Source organism: Ovis canadensis, chromosome 9, assembly GCF_042477335.2.
Source record: "Ovis canadensis isolate MfBH-ARS-UI-01 breed Bighorn chromosome 9, ARS-UI_OviCan_v2, whole genome shotgun sequence".
Lineage (NCBI taxonomy): Eukaryota > Metazoa > Chordata > Mammalia > Artiodactyla > Bovidae > Ovis > Ovis canadensis.
This window is the reverse complement of record NC_091253.1, coordinates 87,085,152-87,107,079: the sequence shown is the minus strand read 5'-3', so window position 1 is coordinate 87,107,079 and position 21,928 is coordinate 87,085,152. Positions and strand designations below refer to the sequence as shown.

The window sequence follows — 21,928 nt, the reverse complement described above, 5'->3', positions numbered from 1 at the left end:
TTTGGTAAAATGGGGATAGTCTTGTGTCTGTGACCCTATATTTATAATTAGTGTTCATGTAGTTACTATCTCTTAAGCATTAAGCTAAGGTAGATTTAAGACAGGGGTACAGGTGATAGATCCTGATATCCCAAAACCTGTTTTCTAGTGTTTGAGTGTTTTTAATAGACTTTTATTTTTTAAATAACTTTTACTGGTTACAAGAGTAACACATACCTATTATGGAAAAAAAGAATTTTAAATCCAGTACAATGCAAAAGAGATTGTTAAAAATCATCCCCGATCCTAGTACCTAGGCAGAGCAAAAATGATTCTTTTTCAAAGAAATGATGCTAATTAGGTTTAATGACATTTCTGGAACAGAGTGAGTGATATACAGCCCAGGAGCACACTCACATGTGCAGTCAAGTATCCATACAATGTGAAGAATCATCAAGGGCTCTCTCTGGGTGGCAGGTGACTGTGCCTTTCTTAATCTGTGGTGCTTTCATCTGTGCTTGTGGTGGCAAGAGTGTGGGTCCTGAAGGTTCACTTGGGAGGGCTTTGCTGAGTGCCTCCAGTGGCCCTCTGTGATCTAAGTGCTGGGATATAGTAATGATCAAGACCAGCAATGCCCTTGGTCTCCCCTGGTTTAAGTTCAGAAGATGAGGCATGTGGGCAGATTGCTCCCTCATCTGTGACCTGAATGTATGAATGTTTACCTTCCAGGCCTGTTGTGACATTAGCTGTCATCTGCAGTGACTCACACCTGCAGGTGTTGTCAGGGTTTCCTCCTTCCAGATCACTGTAGACAGGGATAAACAGACCTACTGGGGAAGAAATCATGCTTTTCCTGAAGCAGGCCAAATGTCTGATATATGGAAACTGCTCGTGCGTAAAGAATCACCAGCAAACCTTTATCCCCACTGTAGACAGTCTGGCACAGATTCTTGTTAGTGGATCAGAGAGGAGAAGTAGGCTCTTCGTGGGATCTCTGCAAGGAATATTAATAAATGTTGGTATCGACCCATAATACTCCTTCACAGTTTCAACTGATTTTGTTAAAACTAAGAGCGTACAATAGTTTTCACTCAAATACCATCTTTTGATTGTATGCTTTATTTCAGAGTATAGTGAAGTGTATTAAGTTAGTGACGTAGCCTTAAGCAGTTACTTCAAATAAAACCAAGGAACATAACCTTGAAATATATCTCTAGTGATACTGGAAGTACTTCACAGAATAGAAAGTACACTAGAAAATTCATGACTTACAGAAATCATTGTATACCAACTTCCTCAATTTCCTCCAGTCTATTTTTGACCGGCAGCAAGTAAATCATAATCAACTGTGTTAAGCTTTAGAGGGCTGATTTTCAAAAGGTATTGTAGGTTTTTGTGGTTCTATGCTAAGTGCCTTAGTAAGTACATAGGTGCAGATAAAATTTTCCCTTGGATCTGTCAGTAACAAGAACCTGGTGCAAAGCCTACTCTGAGCCAGTGCCATGCGGGCTGTTAGCCCATGGGGGTGGGGGGCGACCCTGGGATGGGGGCTTGGAGGGGTAGGCAGTGCCTGCTGCCTGGGAGCTCAGTCTCACTGGGGGAAGAGCAAGTGCCAAAGGGGACTGGTTTAAAAGAAGGGAAGTAACCACAGATTGATTGCTCTGGGTTTGCCTTTCTGGTATGTTGCCAGGTACCCAAGGTGAAATATCAGATATGCATGTATGTGAGAGTTCAGTCCTAACCGATATGTCGGGTTAGTATGAGTTAGGGAGTGATCTTCATAACAAATGACATGTAATATTTCTGTCTCCTTTAGGGCCCTGGAACTTCATCCATTCTCTATCAAGCCTCTTCTTCGACGAGCTATGGCCTATGAAACTGTAGAGCAGTATCAGAAAGCTTACGTGGATTATAAAACAGTGTTGCAAATAGACTGTGGAATCCAGATAGCAAATGACAGTATTAACAGGTAACCTAATCAGAGGCTGCTGCCCAAGGGCGAGTTGTTTTCTAATGGAATGAGGTTTCGTTTCTTCCCCTCCTTTCAGAACGAGGTCGAGGTGTGGACATGTTCTTCCTTATTGGCATTACATGGATGTGTGCCTTTTTTCACCTCTTCAAAACCAAATGGTTCTCACTCTCTAACTTTCTAACTATCCCATGATATGTTTTGAGTTGTCCTCTGACACCTTTATCTTTGTTTCCTGGTCCACTTATCACTGTTCAGGGAATATTATGTGTGATATACACTTAATTTTAAAAACAGCACAGGGTATGGCTCTTCTGCGCAACTCAAGGTGTACAGAATTTGATTTTAGTGTTTGTTAATATCTGTGGGGTTAGAAAGGTGTTTCCAGTGATGTCATACATCAGTACTGATTACAGTCCGAGATCTAAAAATGTGGCAAAGCCTGCCGTGTTGAGTCTTCTTTTGCAGGATCTGCAGGCATTCACTGGCAGCACATCTGTCAGTGGAAACATGTTTTATTTTCTCCTCAGGCGAGGGGATGTTTCATGAGCCTGCTAGAAGTTTGTGTTATCTGCCCTTTAGTAGACACTCATCTAGGATGGTGATGGCTTCCCTTGTGGCTCAGTAAAGAACCCACTGGCAACGTGGGAGACCTGGGTTCGATCCCTGAGTGGGGAAGATGCCCTGGAGGAGGGCATGGCCGCCCACTTCAGTATTCTTGCCTGGAGAATCCCTATGGACAGAGGAGCCTGGCGGGCTACAGTTCATGGGGTCACAAAGAGTCAGACAGGACTGAGCGACTAAGCACAGCACAGGATGGTGAAATAGCACAGAATTTATATTATGACCTGTTTACTCCTCAGGTGAGAACGGGAAAGTAAGAGCTTCCAGATTTCATAAACCGCTTTCACGTGAACTTTGAAAAGTTACTACTTGGCTATGTATGATATTTTCTAGTTCCATTTGTCCAAAGTATAATTTCTTTGAAGGATTTTTGTGTGTCACACTGCCTTGTGTGGATCTAGAGTAGCATGTCCCACACACCACACAGAAAGAGAGGAAGGGGGAAAATGACATAGGCTCTGTCTTTAAGCAAAGTAGAATGTAGCTAGAGGGGAAACAGCTTAACATAAATCACGTTATCCCCAAGCATGAACATTAATTGATGAGTGGGGGCATCACAGAGGGGTCAGGCTGCCCTGGTCTATGGGCTACAGCTTCAGAGAACAAGCACTGGAGGTGGTCAGTGAAGGGCATTGATTGGCCATGGAGGGGACCTTGGACAAAGCTGAAGAAGATGAGAACTCTGTCTTACAGTCCTGCCTTACCTCCCCACCTGGTCCCATTGCACTTTGGAGAAAACTGTTGGAAAGATCTGTGTGTTGAGTGGGCAGCTTTTCCCTGGTGCTTCTTCTCCGTGGTCACTAGGGACCCGCCTGTTGGGAAGAAAAGAAAAGATACTGGTTATTGGATCTAGAGTGGGACCCAATGGAACCCTGGGCATTCAGGGCCTGGTCTCCATCCTGTAAAATGAGGGGTGTCCCTGGGAGCCCTCCAAGCCTTTTCTCCTGCTGCACAGCCACCTGGTTGCACATCACTTGCTGCCTCCACATGGACTCCTGAAGGCTCTTCTTCCCCACTTTTGTGCGGCTAAGTCCCTTCTGCCCTTTAGGAGAGGACGTCGTCCCCTGATCCACCCATCTCCCCCAGCACACATGCCCCTCAGGCTCCTCTCCCTCCCTGTGCCTTCTTTGCATATTATGTGTTTTCATAAAGTTCTTTTAGATTCATTCCACTAAGAGTTCTGGGAAGTCAGGGTTGTGTTTTATCCAGCTGTGCTGTTGCGGTACCTTGTACAGTAGGCATCCTCAGTAAAATTGTGTGGAGTGAATGCATTCTCCAGCAGACCCTGTGCTGTGGGCTTCTGCTATCAGTTCGCCCATCCTCTGCCTGCGAGTCTCCGAGATGGTTGGGAAAGTAGGATCTTCTCCCAGGGTTAGAGGGTCTCATGAAAAAAAGTGGGCAGACACCTGAAGTGTCTGCCAGAGACAAGGGGCCTGTGAAGAGGTGTTTTAGGAACTCTGGTTCATAGTGATAGACTGAATGGGTCTGAAGGGAGAAATTTATGTCTGAGAGACTGGGATCATTCATATTTCTGAACCTTCTACATTTTTTACACTTAAAAAAAATTCAAGTAAATTCACATAACAACTGAGTTTACTATTTTTAGGTATACAATTTAGTGGCCTTTAGTACACTCACAGTATTGGACAGCCACCACCTCTAATAGTTCCAAAATACTTCATCCCACCCCTGCCAAAGGGAAACCCCCATTAAGCCCCCAATTTGCTTTCCGTCTCTGTGGATTTACTTATTCTGGAGAGTTCATATAATAGAAACATACGGTGTGTAGCTTTTGTGCCTGACTCACATAGCTTATGTTTTCAAGGTTGGTCCATGGTGTGGCATGTGTGATGGTGTCATTTCTGTTTATGACTGAGTAATATTCCACTGTATGGATGTGTTGCACCCATTAATCTGGTGAAGGACATTTCAGCTGTTCCCACCATTGGCTATTGTGAATAGTGCTGCTGTGAGCATCATGTGCAAGGTTTTGTTTGCATACCTGTTTTCAGTTCCTTTTGGGGTATTCCTAGGCATGGAATTGCTGGATCATGTGGTAATTCTGTTTAGTTTTTTGAGAATTATATTGTAATTTTTAGATGTACTCAAGAAGGTGCTTCTACACAGACTGACTTTTAAGACTCATTCATTTTTTTAATGGAATGGTTATTGCTTATATATCATTTTATAAAAAGGTAAGGAGGCTTTGTCTGGTTTTGGCATATATATTTTCTGTAAAATATTCATTAAAAAATTACACTATTCCTTTTCATGAACCCTATATTTATGCTTGCTTTTCCATCTAAACAGCTTTTTTTTTGGAAAAAAAAATTTAAACATCTATGCTTATTTTGTTTCTTCCATTAACCATATTCCTCTTTTCCTCTCCAGGAATCTCATATGTTACATTTCCCTGTATATACTTATTTACTCCCTGGCAACACATCATCTCTTTTAAGCTGCTTCTTCCTTCCTTTCTGCTGGTAATACACGTTTTGCTTGAAAATTCTTTTTCCTAAAGCGCCTTTTTCTTCTTCTATGGTGGGTGGTTATACATTATTTTTCAAAAAAAAAATTTTGCACTAAAATATGAGATGTGGCTATCATAACCAAAGATCACTGTTGAAATTTAAGTTTATGAAACTGTAGGGAGAATGTATGTATTATATTTGGCTCTATATAAATATAATTTTTTCACATAAAAAGTACTACTGAGTTAACTAATTTGAATGCATTCTACTAATTACCAGTGACTTTCTCAGTCTTGGGGAGCACCTTTTTTTAAAACCAGATTTATCCCAGACATAATTTAGTTTTGTTTTAAAATCTAAGTATGATACTTTGTGTGTTTAAAATGATGGGAAAGTGATAATCAGGGGTGGTAATCTGAATATTATTTATAGCCATTAGCAAATGTCATTAATACAAGGGTCCTTGTAGTAGACTCCATTATCAAATTCTTTCATCTTTATGCATATGAAAACACAATGAGTAGATCATTTTAGAGATGAAAAAATGCAAGGTAAGAGTATCTTAACCATATGTTAATGTTTCAAAAAGAAGCACTATTCCATTTGACAGCCACTCCTCATCAGTTTTGGGCTTCCCAAGTGGCTGAGTGGTAAAGAATCCTGCCAGTGCAGGAGATACAGGTTCGATTCCTGGATTGGGAAGATCCCCTGGAGAAGGGAATGGCAACCCACTCTTGCCTGGGAAATCTCATGGACAGAGGAGCCTGGTGGGCTATAGTCCATGGGGTTGCAAAGAGTCAGACATGACTGAGCAACTAAGCACACACATGTACACACCCTCATCAGTTTTAGCAGCCAGTCCTGTATACCTATTTTTAGTATGCAGTTTGGGCATAGAAGTTCTAAAGTACTTCTGTTAAGTCTCAAGAGTAATAATCACTTTAGCAATTATATGAAATGTTATGTGGGGCACATTTCTTCTAGGCTTCCTAAATTTTAGTTTTATACTTTACTTTTTTAAAAAATTAAAATTTTATTGCATATACATTTTAAAATTTCTTAAACCATTTAGAAGTGTCTTCATTTTTCTTTTGATACAAAAAAGATCTAAAGTTACATAGTTGGGAGCAACTTTTGAAAGTCCTTTCAAAGACAGTTTATGTGGACAGCATATAGCTCAAGTTGGTGTGTTTTCTACAGGAAAGTATACAAATGCATGTTGTTGTTCAGTCGCCAAGTCGTGTCCAACTCTCTGTGACCCCGTGAGCTGCGTAGCATTTCTGTTTTACCTTGATGTGACCTTCAGTAATATAAAAAAGCAAACTGCGTGATCAACAGAGAAAACTGATTTTCTTTTTAGGATAACAAAGATTTTGATCGCTCTGGATGGCCCAAACTGGCGGGAGAAGCTGCCGCCCATTCCTGCTGTGCCCGCCTCCGCACAAGTGCGGGCTTGGCGGCCTGCGGTAGAGACGCCCCCAGACCAAGTGGGAGATTCCTGTTGCCATCCCCAGCCAGGCATGCCAGGTAGGGGAAGCCTGCATTCATTTCTTCTGAGGGTTACTGTGAGCTGTGCGTATTATTTTCTCAGTAGAGCGGGAGGATAAGTGCATAATATCAGGTGTCAGACCTGGGTTTAAGTTCAAGACCCTGCTCTCCCTCTGTCTAACTGCATAGTCTTAAGGAGTTGCTGCCCACGTCCAGTGTCTTCATGTATATGAAAGGGGGAGGTGTGAGTAACTGTCTCACGGAGTTATGCTCAGGAATAAGAGGAGATATACATACGGCATACTCAGCACAACGTGCTGCCTGTGTAAGCGTACAGTAACCTCTTCATAGAGTTGGAATATAAAGAAAGCTGAGCGCCGAAGAATTGATGCTTTTGAACTGTGGTGTTGGGGAAGACTCTTGAGAGTCCCTTGGACTGCAAGGAGATCCAGCAGTCCATCCTAAAGGAAATCAGTCCTGAATGTTCATTGAAAGGACTGATGTTGAAGCTGAAACTCCAATACTTTGGCCACCTGATGCAAAGAAATGACTCATTTGAAAAGACTCTGATGCTGGGAAAGATTGAAGGCAGTAGGAGAAGGGGACAACAGAGGATGAGATGGTTGGATGGCGTCACCAACTCAATGGACGTGAGTTTGAGTCAGCTCTGGAAGTTGGTGATGGACAGGGAGGCCTGGCGTGCTGCAGCCCATGGGGTCAAAAAGAGTTGGACACGACTGAGTGACTGAACTGAACTGACTGAACCTCTTCATAAAGGTTGTTACTGTTTAATCGCTCAGTTGTTTATAGCTCCGGCTCCTCTGTCCGTGGGATTTCCCAGGTAAGAATACTGGAGTGGGTTGCCACTTCTTGCTCCAGGGGATCTTCTCGATCCAAGCATTGAACCTGCATCTCCTGCATTGCAGGCGAATTCTTTACCACTGAGCCACCAGGGACGCGCCTAATAAAGGTTGAGTCAGCATTATTGTTAATAATAAGAAAATGAATTAAGTAGCCATGTAGTTCTCATCATACCATGAATGTGGTGGCAAGGCTAGTGTCATGAAATTGATGTTTTTGAAAGAATAAAGCCTTATAACATGTATCTTAGCAGTACCTCCATCTCCCTTTCATCATAGTTGTTTAGGTCCACAACTATATCCCCACAGTGCCCATCTCAGCACTTTGTGTAGAGTGTGTAGTCAGTGTGACTTCACGCTTGCCTTCTTCCTGAAAGCCAGCTGAGGCTGTTTCTACTGCCTGCGTAGGGAGCCATGGGTGTCTTTGTTGGGCTTCATCTTGCAGAGCCCCTGAGGTTCCTGAACTCACATGTCCCGAAGGCTGGTGTCAGACCCTCACTCTTTTCCTTGCCTAGAAAGAAGAGGCAGGGAACTTCTACCAAGGCTTTTAAATGGGCAGCAGTTCTGGGGAAAGTGTGGGAATCTCTAGTTTCTAGAGTCTGTAATCAGTGGGGACTGGCACAAAGTATTTGGTCAGTAAAGGGTAGCTCTTCATTATTAATAATGTGCAAAAACTAACCATGCTGTAGATATGTGCTAGCAAGTCATGAGCACAAGAATAATCAGTTCTTTCCGTTCATATTTATTAGTGAGACTGGATTCCATGTTCCTAAAAACAGTATGGGAAGAAAAGCTTGAGGAAAAATTTTCAGCAAATTAGAGGGAAAAAATCCTCTGTAATAATCTGTTATAGAGCTTATATAGATGCCAAGATTTATGGCGAGTGTCATTTGGCTGCATAGTGTGAGATCTTTTGAAACATGAAACATTAGGCAGAAATATTCTGTGATTTGAAATAAAGGATGAAAAGTTAATATCCTTGCCATTTGTGTGGGAGGGACAAATAAGGTTATCATTTATATTCTGAGTTTATGCTATAAATTCAGTGCATCTATCAGGATCTTTAGATCATAGAATTTAAAGATATATTTTAAAAATTAAGTGATGGATTTTCATTTTATATCTAGATACTCTATAAAGTTAATACACAGATTTAAAACTTAAAATTTTAATATTTTATGTATGGTAGACAACCTTGGTTGCAAGTCACAGAAAATCTGTTGACTTATAACTGTAAGGAGATAGTTTTGGCTCAAAGTAACTGAAAGGACCTGGGCAGGCTCCAAAATCAGGTACAATTTGTCAGGGCTCAGGGTATGGCCAGAAGTAGAGAACTGTAGCAGTTTTAGACTTAATGACTGCACAGATCAGTGTCCAAAGAGAGAGAGAGAGACACTACTGCTTTTGGTGGTATTAATTTAAGGATGAGGAAATACATTGCCCTAAAGACCTAGCTTTTTTTGGCCTGTTGTTCTGTAGGCTAAACTGTCTTGGTATTTATTCTAATGAGTCATATGCTTATTCCTGAGCCACTCCCTGTGATGAAGAAATGCCTTGATTGGCTTAGACCCAAATTCTGATTGGTGGGGTCAGCTTCTCCTGGACACGTGGGCTGAGTAGGAGAGGAGTGAGAGCTGCGTGAATATCGAGGTACCCTTAGGAAGAAGGGAATGGATCCTGAGTGGAGGGTCATGCTCACGGCAAGATAATAGGAAACAGTAATAGCTGGGACTCTCTGATTGCTGGTAACAGAAAACCCGACCATGAATGTCTTAAGCAGAAAAGGTTGTTTATTGGCTCCCCTCTTGTGGAAAAGTCCACAGATAGGATAGCTGCCCGGGCGGCTGGATTCAGGGCTAAGAGGTTATGCTTGAGCTCTCTGTCTTAGCATCTCTCTTGCTCTGTTGACCCCATTCTCAGACAGATTCTCCCCTTGTATTGCACAATGACAAAATAGCCCCTCCTTTTATCCTCGTGTTCCACAGGGAAAAGCAAGACTCACCTTAGCAGAAGCTGCCACAGAAATCTTATTGTCACTCATTGGCTCTCATAGGCCCTTCCCTGACCAGTTAGCCGACTGTGGCCAAGGGAGTATAATGTGCCGGTTAGCAAAGCACAGGTTATTACCCCAAAAGGTAGGGTGGGGTGGGGTTTGCTTTGCTGAAACCGCAGGAGCAGAGAGGGGAGGAGGTGTGGTTTTTCCAAGGAAACTTGGACTATTGGAAGAGGTCTAATTCAGGCTTTAGTGGGTTTGTTGGTTCATTTTTCACAACACAGTTACCGTTTCCAGCAGAGAGAAGGCATACCAATATGGATAAGATGATACAATCGCTTGTATTCTATTTTCTAATGTGAAAAAACTGTGTTGTCATTGTGTAATCAAATTTTTACTTGTAACCAATTTATCTTTTTAATTCATATATAAAATTTTGTTCCATTTAGACTTTAGCTCTGTGTGGTTTGTGGTCACTTAGTTTACAGTATACTTAAAGTTTTGTAGAGGTGCTTGTATGAATAATTCCACTTCTTTTGTGTGTCCCATAGATGAAAAATTATTTAAAACCCTTAAAGAAGAAGGAAATCAATGTGTAAAAGACAAAAACTATAAAGATGCCCTTAGTAAATACAGTGAATGCTTGAAGATTAACAACAAGGAATGTGCCATTTATACAAACAGGCAAGTTCTCTGCCACTTGCTCTATTTCTTATGTTGATATCTTTGATGAAAAAATTATAGACTGATTAATTGCCAGCTTTTCCCCATGACTGAGAATTTGGTATATACAGTAACTTGTTTTAAGTGAGTGTTCTTTTTTTAAAAAAAGAAGTGAGGCCATAGGAGAGATTGAAAGCCTGAGGTATCTTGGTGTCTTGTTGCTGGGAGGGCTGACACAGGCTGTGTTAGGGTTCCTGCTCAGCCATTGCTGGCTTGGCGGTGCTGCCCCTCCCTCCCTGGTGTGAGGCCTCCCTGCCCCTCCCTCCCTGCCTCCCTGGTGTGAGGCCTCCCTGCCCCTCCCTCCCTGCTCCTCCCTGGTGTGAGGCCTCCCTGCCCCTCCCTCCCTGGTGTGAGGTCTCCCTGCTCCTCCCTGTGTGAGGCAGCTGGTGTGAGGCCTCAGCCTCCAGAGTGGGACCGGGAATCAGCTGTCTTGCAGGCTAGTGTCTCCAGTGCCCCTTTCCTCTTGAAGTACTGAGGGCAGGGTCTGCATCTTCTGGAGGGTAGTCGGAATGAGCCGACTGTTCCAGAACGCTGCTCACGTTATGGTGAAAAAGGTAGTTACCTGGAATACAGTGATTGGGGATTTTTTAGGGAGTAGAGTCTTCAGGGACAAGGACGATTAAGGTATGGTTTCTGAAGAATAGTGACTCAGCATGGGTTTTTGTAGCTGTTTCAGAAAATATTTTAAACTTAAGTTCTCACTGTTTTGTTTTGCCACACGTTTTCCTCTTTTGGGCAACCTTCTTTTGTGAAAAGTTCTCTTACTAAACCAGCATTTTTCTGCCCTTCTGTTCGGCCTCTGTGGTCTTGGACGTCAGTGGCCTCTTAATTTTCCCCAGAGACTACCTCCCCTCTCGTGCAGACTGCTCACGTGCCTGGCACTCCCCTGTTCCCTCTCTAAGGCTTGTCTTGTTTTTTTTTTTAGGCTTTTCTTTCTCTGCTGTTCTTGGGCTTCTAAAGGTGTAGATCCCTTTTTTGCTCTAATAGCTGCTGGCCCGTTTCATCTTCTCCCCAGCTCCATTTACCACCTTCCAGTTCTGAGCCCCACATCTCTGTGGACATGAGTTTGAGCAAGCTGTGGGAGTCGGTGATGGACAGGCAAGCCTGGCGAGCTGCAGTCCACTGGGTCACGAAGAGTCAGACACGACTGAGCGACTGAACTGACTGATCTCTGTCTCTGAGCCCTGGACCTGAGCGCCGCAGCCCTGCCTTCTGCGCTCATGATGGATTCTCACCCTTGACCCACGCCTCCCTTGTCAGTCCATGCAGTGCAGGTGTCCTGACTTCTCAACTCTTCTAGGACTTCTAAACTCCTTGCCGTCCCCACTCCCTTTCAGTCCCGCTCCGGCTGTCACCAACTCCCCCTCACCGTCTGCCGCACCCTCCCAGGTGTTCCCTGCACAGCCTCGTCCCTTCCGATTCTCCACTTGGCAGCTAGAGTGACCTTCCCCAAACACAGTGATTGGGTCCGCCTCTGTTTAAAAACCCATCGTGCATACTAAGTCGCTTCAGACCGCATGGACTGTAGCCCGCCAGGCTCCTCTGTCCATGGGATTCACCAGGCAATAATATTGGAGTGGGTGGCCATGCCCTCCTCCGGGGGATCTTCCTGACCCAGGGATCGAGCCTGTATCTCTCACGTCTCCTGCGTTGGCAGGTGGATTCTTTACCACTAGCACCACCTGGGAGAACCTTAAAAACCCATCACCAGACTCCATTAAGTGCTGGATAAAGCTCAGCCTCCTGCCAGGCCCTTCCTGTCTGGCCTCCCCCTCCCCAAACACCCGCCCCCCCACTCCCGCCATAGCGCCAGGAGTGCCACGTTCTCTGTTACTGTTGAACTCTGCGCACTGTGTGCCCTCCCTCCACCTTAAGTCTCAGCCCGGTGCCTTCCCATTGGATAATACTCACTGCGCACGTACTCTGGGCTTCAACTTAAATGTCCCTTCTTCTGGGAAGTCTTCCCTGACTATCCCTTCACTTCAGTTTCACCAAGTCTGAAGAGACTCTCAGCTCTGTGTTCCCAGAGCATCCTTGACAGATTTCACTGCATTTGCTGCTTTTAACAGACTGTCTCTTCCCCTAGACTGCAGCCTCCTTGAGGGCCTGGACTGTTTTGATTGCAGTGGTATCCCCAGGGTCCCTAATTGCAAGTATTGCTAGAAAATGCCATCACTGGAGAAAAAAAAATGTTAGGTTTCAATTGCAGCAGCTGTGGTATCGAAACAGACTTACTTAGTTATTTTCTGATTTCTATTAGCTGCCCAGATTTATGGATATGTTGTTTTTACCTTTCATAATGCTGAGTTCCATTTCATTACACCAGAGCCCTCTGTTACTTGAAGCTGGGCCAGTTTGAGGAGGCAAAGCAGGACTGTGACCAGGCCCTTCAGATGGATCACGGGAACGTGAAAGCTTGCTATAGACGAGCCCTTGCTCACAAAGGGCTCAAGGTGAGGAAATCTTCGTTTTCATATGTCAGGGTCATCTTTGAACAAATCACGTGCTTTCGATGAACATAAATTGTGGGCTTAAGGAATGGGCATGGCAGTATCCTGTTTAAGCCTGGTTCTGTAGTCACCAATCCTGAAATCTAGGAAGATGCCGCAGATTTCTAAGATTCCTTCCAGCTCAAAAATGATGATTTATTTCCTGATTTTCTGAGGAGTGTCGTTAGTTAGAATAGGTCCACTTTAAGGGACAGGAAGGTTTGCTGAGTTACTGAAGGCCATCGGCAATGCCGCTGGATTCCTCGGGCAGAGGGCTGGGGTTGTCTGTGGCGGGGTGGGGAGGAAGGAACGGGACAGAAGAGGTGTTCACCCGTGGACACTGGCAGAGACGCAGCAGAGGCGGAAGTTCATGTGATTTGAGCCTTAAACTGGCAAGTGGTCCCTATGAGGCCATAGGACAGCATTCTTCTCCAAGAAAACCACGCCATTATTTTCAAAGAAGGTTTATATAATTAGACTTTTCTTGATGCTGCTGCTTCTGTGTGGAAAACTCAAGTGAACATTTTCATTTGTAGAAAATAACACAAAACTCAGAACATTCTGGGAAATGGCATTTCCTGCAATGGTATTTTTAAAGAATCTGATTAAAGTTTAATACAGTGAAGTTCGCACATTGTAAGTGTACACATCATTTACTTTTTTTTCTTCTTTAAAGTTTGTTTTAATTGAGATATAATTGACATTTTATATTAGTATCAGATGTACAGCATAGTGATTTGATATTTGTATGTATTGTGAAATGATCAGATGATCACAGTATGTTTAGTTCACGATACCGCTGCTGCTAAGTCACTTCAGTCGTGTCCGACGCTGTGTGACCCCATAGATGGCAGCCCACCAGGCTCCCCCGTCCCTGGGATTCTCCAAGCAAGAACACTGGCGTGGGTTGCCATTTCCTTCTCCGAGTTCACCATACAGTTAACACATTTTTTTCTTGTGATGAGAACTTTCAAGATTTCAAGATTCTCTCGGAGACTCTCAAATGTACAATATGCTATTATTACCTCTTGTCATCATGCTGTACATCACATCTCCCTGGCTTATTTCGTAACTGAAATTTCATACCTTCTGAACATCTTTGACCATTCTGCCCATCTTCTACTCCCCAACCCCCACCTTTCCGCTGCAACCACTATTTTTGTTCTCTGTTTCTGTGAGTTCAGGTTGTTTTTCATTGTTGGGTTTACTTTTTTTTTTTTTAGCCAGGTCTGGGGACTGGCTCAGAGGGTAAAGCATCTGTCTGCAAGGTGAAAGACCTGGGTTCGATCCCTGGGTCAGGAAGATCCCCTGGAGAAGGAAATGGCAACCCACTCCAGTACTCTTGCCTGGAAAATCCCATGGACGGAGAAGCCTGGAGGCTACAAGCCCACGGGGTTGCAAAGAGTCAGACACGACTGAGCAACTTCATTTTTTTCTTTTTTTGGACTCCACATATAAGAGATCATATGGTAATTGTCTTTCTCTCTATGACCAATTTTACTTAGCATGATGCCTTCAAAGTCCATCGTGTTGTCACAAATGGCAAGACTTGCCTTTTTAATGGCTGAATAATATTCCGCTGTGTGGATATACCACATTCTCTTTATCCATTCGTTCATCGATGGACACTTAGGCTGCTGTTGTGAGTAATGCTGCAGTGAGCGTGGGAGTGTCCTTTTGAGTTAGAGTTGCCGCTTCCTTCGGATGAATCCTGGGGCCGTGTCCCGGCTCCTGTCTTGGGTGGCTGTGATGCGTGTGGTGCAGTGTGATGAGGGAGGGTGTACAGCAGGAGGGAGAGGTCTGCGGGCAGAGTGTTGACCTTACTGAGTTTGAGAGCATTCTTTTAACGCCATAAAACCTAGGTTTTGTTGAAAGAGGGCGGCCATGTTTTTTGTGTCCTGTATCAGATGAGGATGTGTGCTTGTGTGCTCTGAGCACTCAGGCTTTTCTAGGGCCTAGATCCCCTCTGGTTGCAGTGGAGTGACACCCGTACTGAGGCAGGATGACCCGTCACGACCCCTCAGCCATGCTGCTGCCCTGCCTCCCCTCCCCGGCCCCTCCTTTTGTTATAAAGGATACAGATGAACAGAGTCGAAGAGGTGCAGAGGGCAAGGTCCAGAAGTGTCCCAAGTGTAGGAGCTTCTGTCCTGGTGAAAGTGGGCCGTGCCCCCCTCCGGCGCATGGCTGCCCCATTCGCCAGCCCAGCAGCTCCACGGCGGCCCTGGACGCCCAGGGTGTTTGCCCTATTCCCGGTGCTCAGGCCGCCTGACCACAGCCACCACGCGCCCCCGCCCCCCCCCTCCCCCGCCCTGCTTCTCTTTTGTTAACAACATACTCATTTGTAAACCTCGCAGAAAGATCTCCTGGTTGGGGGGGCGGGCGGTGTGGCAGCATGAATTAAAAGAGGCTTCCTGAAAGTTTACTCAATTGTTTTTGAACTTAATGGATTGGGTCCATGAGGCAGTCATGATCTGTGTGACTCATGAGCTTCTATATCATTATTCCAAACTCTTAGAGCAGGTTTATCCCATACTGGCTGCCTCACTGTTTGAAAGACTGGAATTTTATACTTCCTTGGAATGAATTCTGGAAATTGCATTATGATGCAGAAAGAGAATCCCAACTTTTAGTCATCCTACCCTGGTAGAGTGTGAGACTGGCAGCTTGTTTTTCTGGTTTGATCTCTCATAGCTTTATCTATGTCCCCTGTGGTTTGAGTTATGTGCCAAGTGAATTTGAGTATCTTCAAAGGCTGTTTATAAAATGCATCAGAACTCACACCTGGACTGGCTTCCTCTGTCTGACTGGTAAGGAGGTAGCCTATGGGCCCACAGGGAGCAGGGCCTTGCCTGTGCTTCTGAGTTAAACTCTGCTTTCTCAGATTATTTTGTTTTCTAGCTGGCTTTAATTTGTATGTGTGTGTGTGTGCCAGGTTTGACAACTACAGAGCTTTCCTTTTTTTTTTCTCTATATAGTTTATTTTTGGCTGCACAGGGTCTTCATTACTGTATGCTGGCTTTCTCTAGTTGTGGAAAGCGGGGCTCCTCCCTAGTTGTGGTGCGTTGGTTTCTCACTCCTGTGGCTTCTCTTGTTGCAGAGCACAGACTCTAGGGCACGCGGGCTCGGTGATCAGCACACAGGCTCAGTTGCCTCATGGCATGTGGGATCTTCCCGGACCAGGGATCAAACCCACGTCCCTTGCATTGGCAGGTGGATTCTTAACCGCTGGGCCACCAGGGAAGTACAGGGCTTTTCTTCCTGTTCAGCTGCTCTTCATAAGAAAAGGTAACTGAGCATCTTGGTTTCAGTTCCAGTTTGTTTACTCTCTCAAGTGCCACGCGTGTGCTGGGCTGTGGGAGCACAGAGGTGGTGAGACATGTAGCCTGCCCTCGGGAACTGGCAGCCATCGGGGACGCCAGCAGGCCCAAAGGATCGAAAACAGTAACATCATCTAAAGTAATTGTTGTTATTGTAGTTTAAGCACATTTATTAATAGTAAATGTTGTCACAAACATATGTGATTGATCTTTTTTTTCCAGGCCTACTAAGGTCATTAGCACCTCTTCCTGTCCTCCTTTTTTGCAGGAGCCACTTTGCTCTGTGTGGGAGCTCTGCCCTCCACTCCAGGGGCTGGCTTCCTTTCCAGTCTCCTCTGCTCTGACAAGCAGTATCAAAGGAGACGCCTGCCCTTGTTAGCGTCCATCTCAGCCCTTGCTTTTCTTACTTGCATAAATGACAGTGCACACACACTTTATTTATTCGTCTATACCCTCGTCTTATTATTGCTTTCCCTCATAAGACGTGAGCTTCCATGAGGGCCCAGGCCCCGCTGTCTGCTCCCCCTCCATGTCCCAGCCCACAGCACACGGAGCACCAGTGACCCGTCTGCTCTGACGCTGTGTTGACCCGGCGGCCGGGCCCCTCCTCTGCACCCCCCACCCCGTGGCCGTCCGGCCCTTCCTGCACTCGGGCCCTCTCTCCACACTGCCTGCCTCTGTTTATCATTTATCGAAGTGTATTTCTTGCTTTCTTAGTTTTTCTTCTAACCAAACAGATTGGTTCTTTAGGCACAAACTGTCCTTGAACGGATGGAAAAAGAGTCATGTCCACGCCTCGGTGGTGACCCTCCATTTCCAAGGCTCCATTTTCAGGCCTCTCCTTTGAGCTCCACAACCGTCCTCACACCTGCCTTCTGCTCATTGCTGCCTCGATCATCTCACAGATCATCTTTCTGTGCCTCGGTTTCCTCGTCTTTAAATGGGGACAGTAAAAGTTAGTATTTAGAGGGCGGTTGTGGGAATAAAATGCGGAGAAGGAAGACTATTCCCCGCTCCGCCTGCCCCGCCGCTCCCTGCCTGAACACCCGGGATGGAGACACAGGGCCACTGGTTTTCTTGAAGCAGGTTCTGACTGTGCTCTGGTGACACGTTGGTGTGTGCAGATTGGTTGTCAATAGTACTGATGTACTATATAGTTCGTAAATAATTCGCCTTTTTTAAACAATAAGTTAGAGCGGTGTAAGGCTATCCCTTTAAGCACATCGCTCTTGCTCTGGTGTATTGCTGGGTGGAGTGGGAAGGGCTGTGTCCTTACAGCTAGTCCCCCAGGAATGTCACATAACCACCAACTCATTTTACCTGTGCTTCGTGTCCAGCGCATGCTATTATTATAAGTCACGAATACTTGAGAGGTTACACATCATTGGAATTCTTCGCCTCCTCACAGAATTAATTTTGGCTTAATCAGAACATGAGTCTGGTCTATAGTTCTAGAATATGGCCTCTCACCAGCGGGCTGATTTTGTGGTGTCCTTCTCTGCCACCAGATTCTGCACAGTGTTTGGTTAAACACAACACTTTTCATTCCCTTCTACTTCTCCAAGGTATTGCCTGACTCTTTATGGAAGAAAAAATGTTGATCTAGCCTGTCTGGATAGCTTACAACTCCAAGGGTGTCATGGAATAGGATATTATGGTAACAACTAAGATTTGTCCAGCTCTTTGTAGGTATTAAGCCACTCACATTTTATTAATTCATTTATTACTTGGCATAACTCTGTGAAAACTAGAATGAAGAATCTTTTGTTATTTCTATTTTAAAGATGAGAAAACTGAAGCCCAGAAAGGTGATGTGGGATCTAGCTCAAGTTTTCGCTGCTAGTAGGTGCTGATATGAGGCTGTTGCTTCTTTCATTTATTCATTTAGCAGACAGTGCCTGTGTGTCAGGGGCAGTGAAAGCTGTGGTAATACAGGATTTAACTTCTGACTCCAGGTTCTGTGCTCACTCTTCTGTGTTATGTGTGTGCGTGCTCAGTTGCTCAGTCGTGTCTGACTCTTTGTGACCCTGTGGACTGTAGCCCACCAGGCTCCTCTGTCCATGGGATTCTCCAGGCAAGAACACTGGAGTAGGTTGCCATGCCCTCCTCCAGGGAATCTTGCTGACCCAGGGATCAAACTTGAGTCTCCTGAATTGACAGGTGAATCCTTTATCACTAAGCCACCTGGGAAGCCCCTTTTATGTTATGGATTATAGTATCTTAGCCCAAGACTTAGCTCATAGGCCTGACTTCTTTCACTAATGGGAACCTACTGCACACGCTCTGTGTACTTATCTCACCAATTCAGGCTCATCTGTGCCCCTTGTCCTTTTATTTATGAGAATTATTTTCTCTGCCCTCCTGCTTTCAGAATTATCAGAAAAGTTTAAACGATCTCAATAAAGTTCTCCTACTAGACCCAAGTATTGTTGAGGCAAAAATGGAACTGGAAGAGGTTACCAGAATCCTTAATATTAAGGATAATACAGCATCATTCAACAAAGAAAAGGAGAGAAGGAAAATTGAGATTCAAGAGGTACGTGAATTTGATTATCTCTGAAAGTACTCTTTTGGAGATTCTATACTCATATGGGATTCTGAGGTCATATTCCTATGAATTTTAAAAATTCTGTATTTTTATCCTAGTATTCAGTGAAGACATTTTAACAGATTATAATGACAAAATTTTTCTTTTGTTGTGATAACTGGCCGTTGCATTTCCACCTTGGATTTAAGAACCTGTTGGGTGTCTGCATTCTTTCTTTCTGTGCTCCTCTCCCTCCATGCCACCTGGCCTGTGGCTTTATTGCTTCCACTCCAGGTTGCCCTGTGAGCCTGTGACCACTGAGCTTTGCTTCCTGGTTGACCTGAAGAACCCTAGAGGACTGATTCAGTTTCAGCGTCCTGCACACCACACCCAGAGAAGTTCCTGATCAGTTCAGACCTTTCTTAGTATTTGTAAACAAGATCAGCCTCATCAGGGGTCCTGGCCCACCTAGAACCAAACCTGCCTTTGTGATTTCAGATAACCCAGTGCCTTGTGTTGTAGCCTTTAGTGAAGAACGTCAGCTCGTGGATCCCTATGTATTCATGAATGCTCATATCAACCTACCTATCATCTAACATTTTCACTAAGAGTAGGAGGCTAATATGTGAAAGAAGCAAGGGAGTTTTTTCCCCACTAAGGAGGGAAGAAAAAAACTCTTTTTTAAGAGAACTGAAAAATGTAAGTTCAAGTCCCTATCAAATATAAGGAAATAAGTAAATATAAAATCTGTCATGAAGAGATACAAAGTTGTTATAGGTCTTCTTTTACACAGCAGCTTTTACTCATGGAAAATTATAAAAATTTCATGGTCATATTCTCAATGTCAAAAAAAAAGTTAAACCTTAAAAAAAGAATACTTTTATGAATGGATGCTTAGACTTTAAAACTTCTCTTCCTAAAAAATAAGTAGATTTTATGATTTATTGCAAATTATATATTTTTCACTCAGAACTTGACTAAAATACAGCCCATGGTGTTTTTCAGTTCCTTCCTGTTTTAATGAAAGTAACCTGGGGGGGTGTGCAGGCACTGCTGTCTGGGTCCTGGTGTAATTCTTCTCCTCCTGCAGGTGAGTGAAGGCCATCAGGAAGAGCCTGAGGGGACCTCGAAGGAGGTCCCCATGGACAGCCTTGCTTCTGAGAAGGGGGACACCAGCAACGGGCCACAGGAGCTCTATGAGAAACTGCTAATCTCCAAGCCTAACAATGCCTACGAATTTGGTCAGGTTATAAACGCCATCAGCACGAGGAAAGATCAAGGAGCCTGCGCACACCTGCTAGCCATCACTGAACCGAAAGATTTGCCAGTGTTGTTGAGTAACAAACTTGAAGGGGACACATTCCTCCTCCTCCTCCAGTCTCTGAAAAGTCATCTTATTGATAAAGATCCCTCCTTGGTGTATCAGCATCTTTTATATCTGAGCAAAGCAGAAAGGTTTAAGGTAAGTGGCAAAAATATCTCATTCGTGGAGATAGATTCTTTTAGGGTTTTTATAACTTCAAAATGTTCATTTATAAGCTGATATAATTTTTTCCCTTATTGCAGATGATGTTGACACTAATTAGCAAAGGCCAGAAGGAACAGATTAAGCAGCTCTTTGATGACCTCTCAGATGCACCAAACAAACATTTTACTTTAGAAGATGTACAGGCCCTCAAAAGGCACTATGATCTTTAAATCAAGATAATGGTTAGATTTCTTCCATGTATGTATGTGTTCCGGTAATGCCAGTGAGATGGTATTGTAATAGAGTTGCATGGATAAAACCTGGCTTAGAAAAGATCCCTTGGTCTGGACTATAAAATATTTTACTTATTTTTATACACAGAACACGTATATTCTACAATCTGCTTTTTATTAGTTGTAAATATTTTCTTATGTACCAGAGCTAACATCTTTATATTTAATAATAAGTATATTTGGAACTTATTAAGATGCATTTTAATTTATATTATACATTTTCTCTTAATGACTTGTTAAAATTTTGAGTTAAATTCTACTTCTTTGGGCTATGAAGCAGTCCTCTTAAGTTTGATAGAAATGTCATTTCTTTATAGTTCATTTTTAAAAGTGAAAATCATTAACAGTGATTATTACGTCACCTTTATTTCCTGCTAAGATATATATAAATCCCATTTTATATTACTTATGGATGACAGGCCTCTAAGATGAAACACAACATTTAAGTCTATAATATGAAATGATTATTAAATGTGGTTATTTAGCGCTATAAGAGGAACCTATTTTTTTCTAATATGGTAGTATTGCCTACTAATTAAGAACAGAAATTGCCAAAAATTCTATTACTAGATTTTTAAAGGCTGGTTTCCCTTATGTGTTGTTTATATAAGCAATAACAGAACCACCACTGTATAAAATCAACCAAGCCTGCATTTCTATTTGAATTGTCACTCACACATTTCCCCCAAACATTTTAAATTACTTCTCCCTCTTTTGTCCCCTCCTCCTTTAAGCATGATCATATTTATTCCCTTAGTGCAAAAGGGAAAATGAAGAACTCTTTATATTGAGAGCTCGCTTGTTACTTGGGTCAAAGTAAAGGTATTTCTGACAATAAAACTCTCAGGCCTCTCTCAGTGTGCTGTCGTAAAGGTGTTTCTTACAGTAAACCTCTCCGGCTTCTCTCAGTGTGCTGTCGTAAAGGTGTTTCTTACAGTAAACCTCTCCAGCCTCTCTCAGTGTGCTGTCGTAAAGGTGTTTCTTACAGTGTGCTGCCGTAAAGGTGTTTCTGACGGTAAACCTCTCCGGCCTCTCTCAGTGTGCTGTCGTTTATTCCTGTGGTCTTGGGTCGGTTCTCTTTTTTCTGGAGCTTTCTCTCGTTCTTCAGAAGAGCAGATGAAAGAAGACTATCGCATTCATTATTGCCATACGCATTATTATTTTATCTAATATTTAATAATTAAAGAATATTTAAAGTGTTGTGGGGAAATGGTTTCAAACGGCCATTTTTCCTTAAAATATTTATGTATTTATTTCCGGCTGTGCTGGGTCTTCGTTGCTGGGCGGACTTTCCTCCAGTCGAGGTGAGCAGGCTTCGCCTGGCGTGGCTTCTCTTGCTGTGCAGCAGGGGCTGTGGGGCGTGTGGGCTTCAGTAGTTGTGGCTCCCAGGCTCTAGAACATCGGCTCAGTACTTGTGGCGCATGGGCTTGGTTGCTCCTTGGCACGTGGGATCTTCCCAGACCAGGGATGCAATCCACGTCTCGTGCATTGGGCTGGCAGATTCTTTACCACTGAGCCACCAGGGAAGCCCCCGCCCCCCTCAATTTTTCTTTTAAACTATTCTTTCTTAAGTTCATAAATGAAAATCTACTGTGATGGGTATTTAACTCTAGTCTTCAAGCAAAAAAAAAAAAAATAAGTTTTCTCCTTTTGAATAATAGTTTTTTTGTATAAGCAAATGAGGGAGCGTGTTAGTAACTGTATAGTAGAAACATAAAAAGGAAACA

General features: G+C 43.7%; 1 protein-coding gene across 1 annotated transcript in view; it reads left to right on the top strand.

Moving 5' to 3' along the window:
* The window catches only part of SPAG1 (sperm associated antigen 1), an 82,288-nt gene extending 61,230 nt beyond the window's left edge, over window positions 1-21,058 (top strand). The window contains exons 13-19 of the mRNA XM_069600514.1: window positions 1,796-1,948; window positions 6,404-6,570; window positions 9,936-10,068; window positions 12,434-12,560; window positions 18,285-18,449; window positions 19,531-19,902; window positions 20,007-21,058. Of these exons, the coding sequence (XP_069456615.1) occupies window positions 1,796-1,948; window positions 6,404-6,570; window positions 9,936-10,068; window positions 12,434-12,560; window positions 18,285-18,449; window positions 19,531-19,902; window positions 20,007-20,138 (1,249 nt within the window). The 3' untranslated portion in view covers window positions 20,139-21,058. The remainder of the gene's footprint in view (window positions 1-1,795; window positions 1,949-6,403; window positions 6,571-9,935; window positions 10,069-12,433; window positions 12,561-18,284; window positions 18,450-19,530; window positions 19,903-20,006) is intronic.
* Window positions 21,059-21,928: the final 870 nt, after the last annotated feature.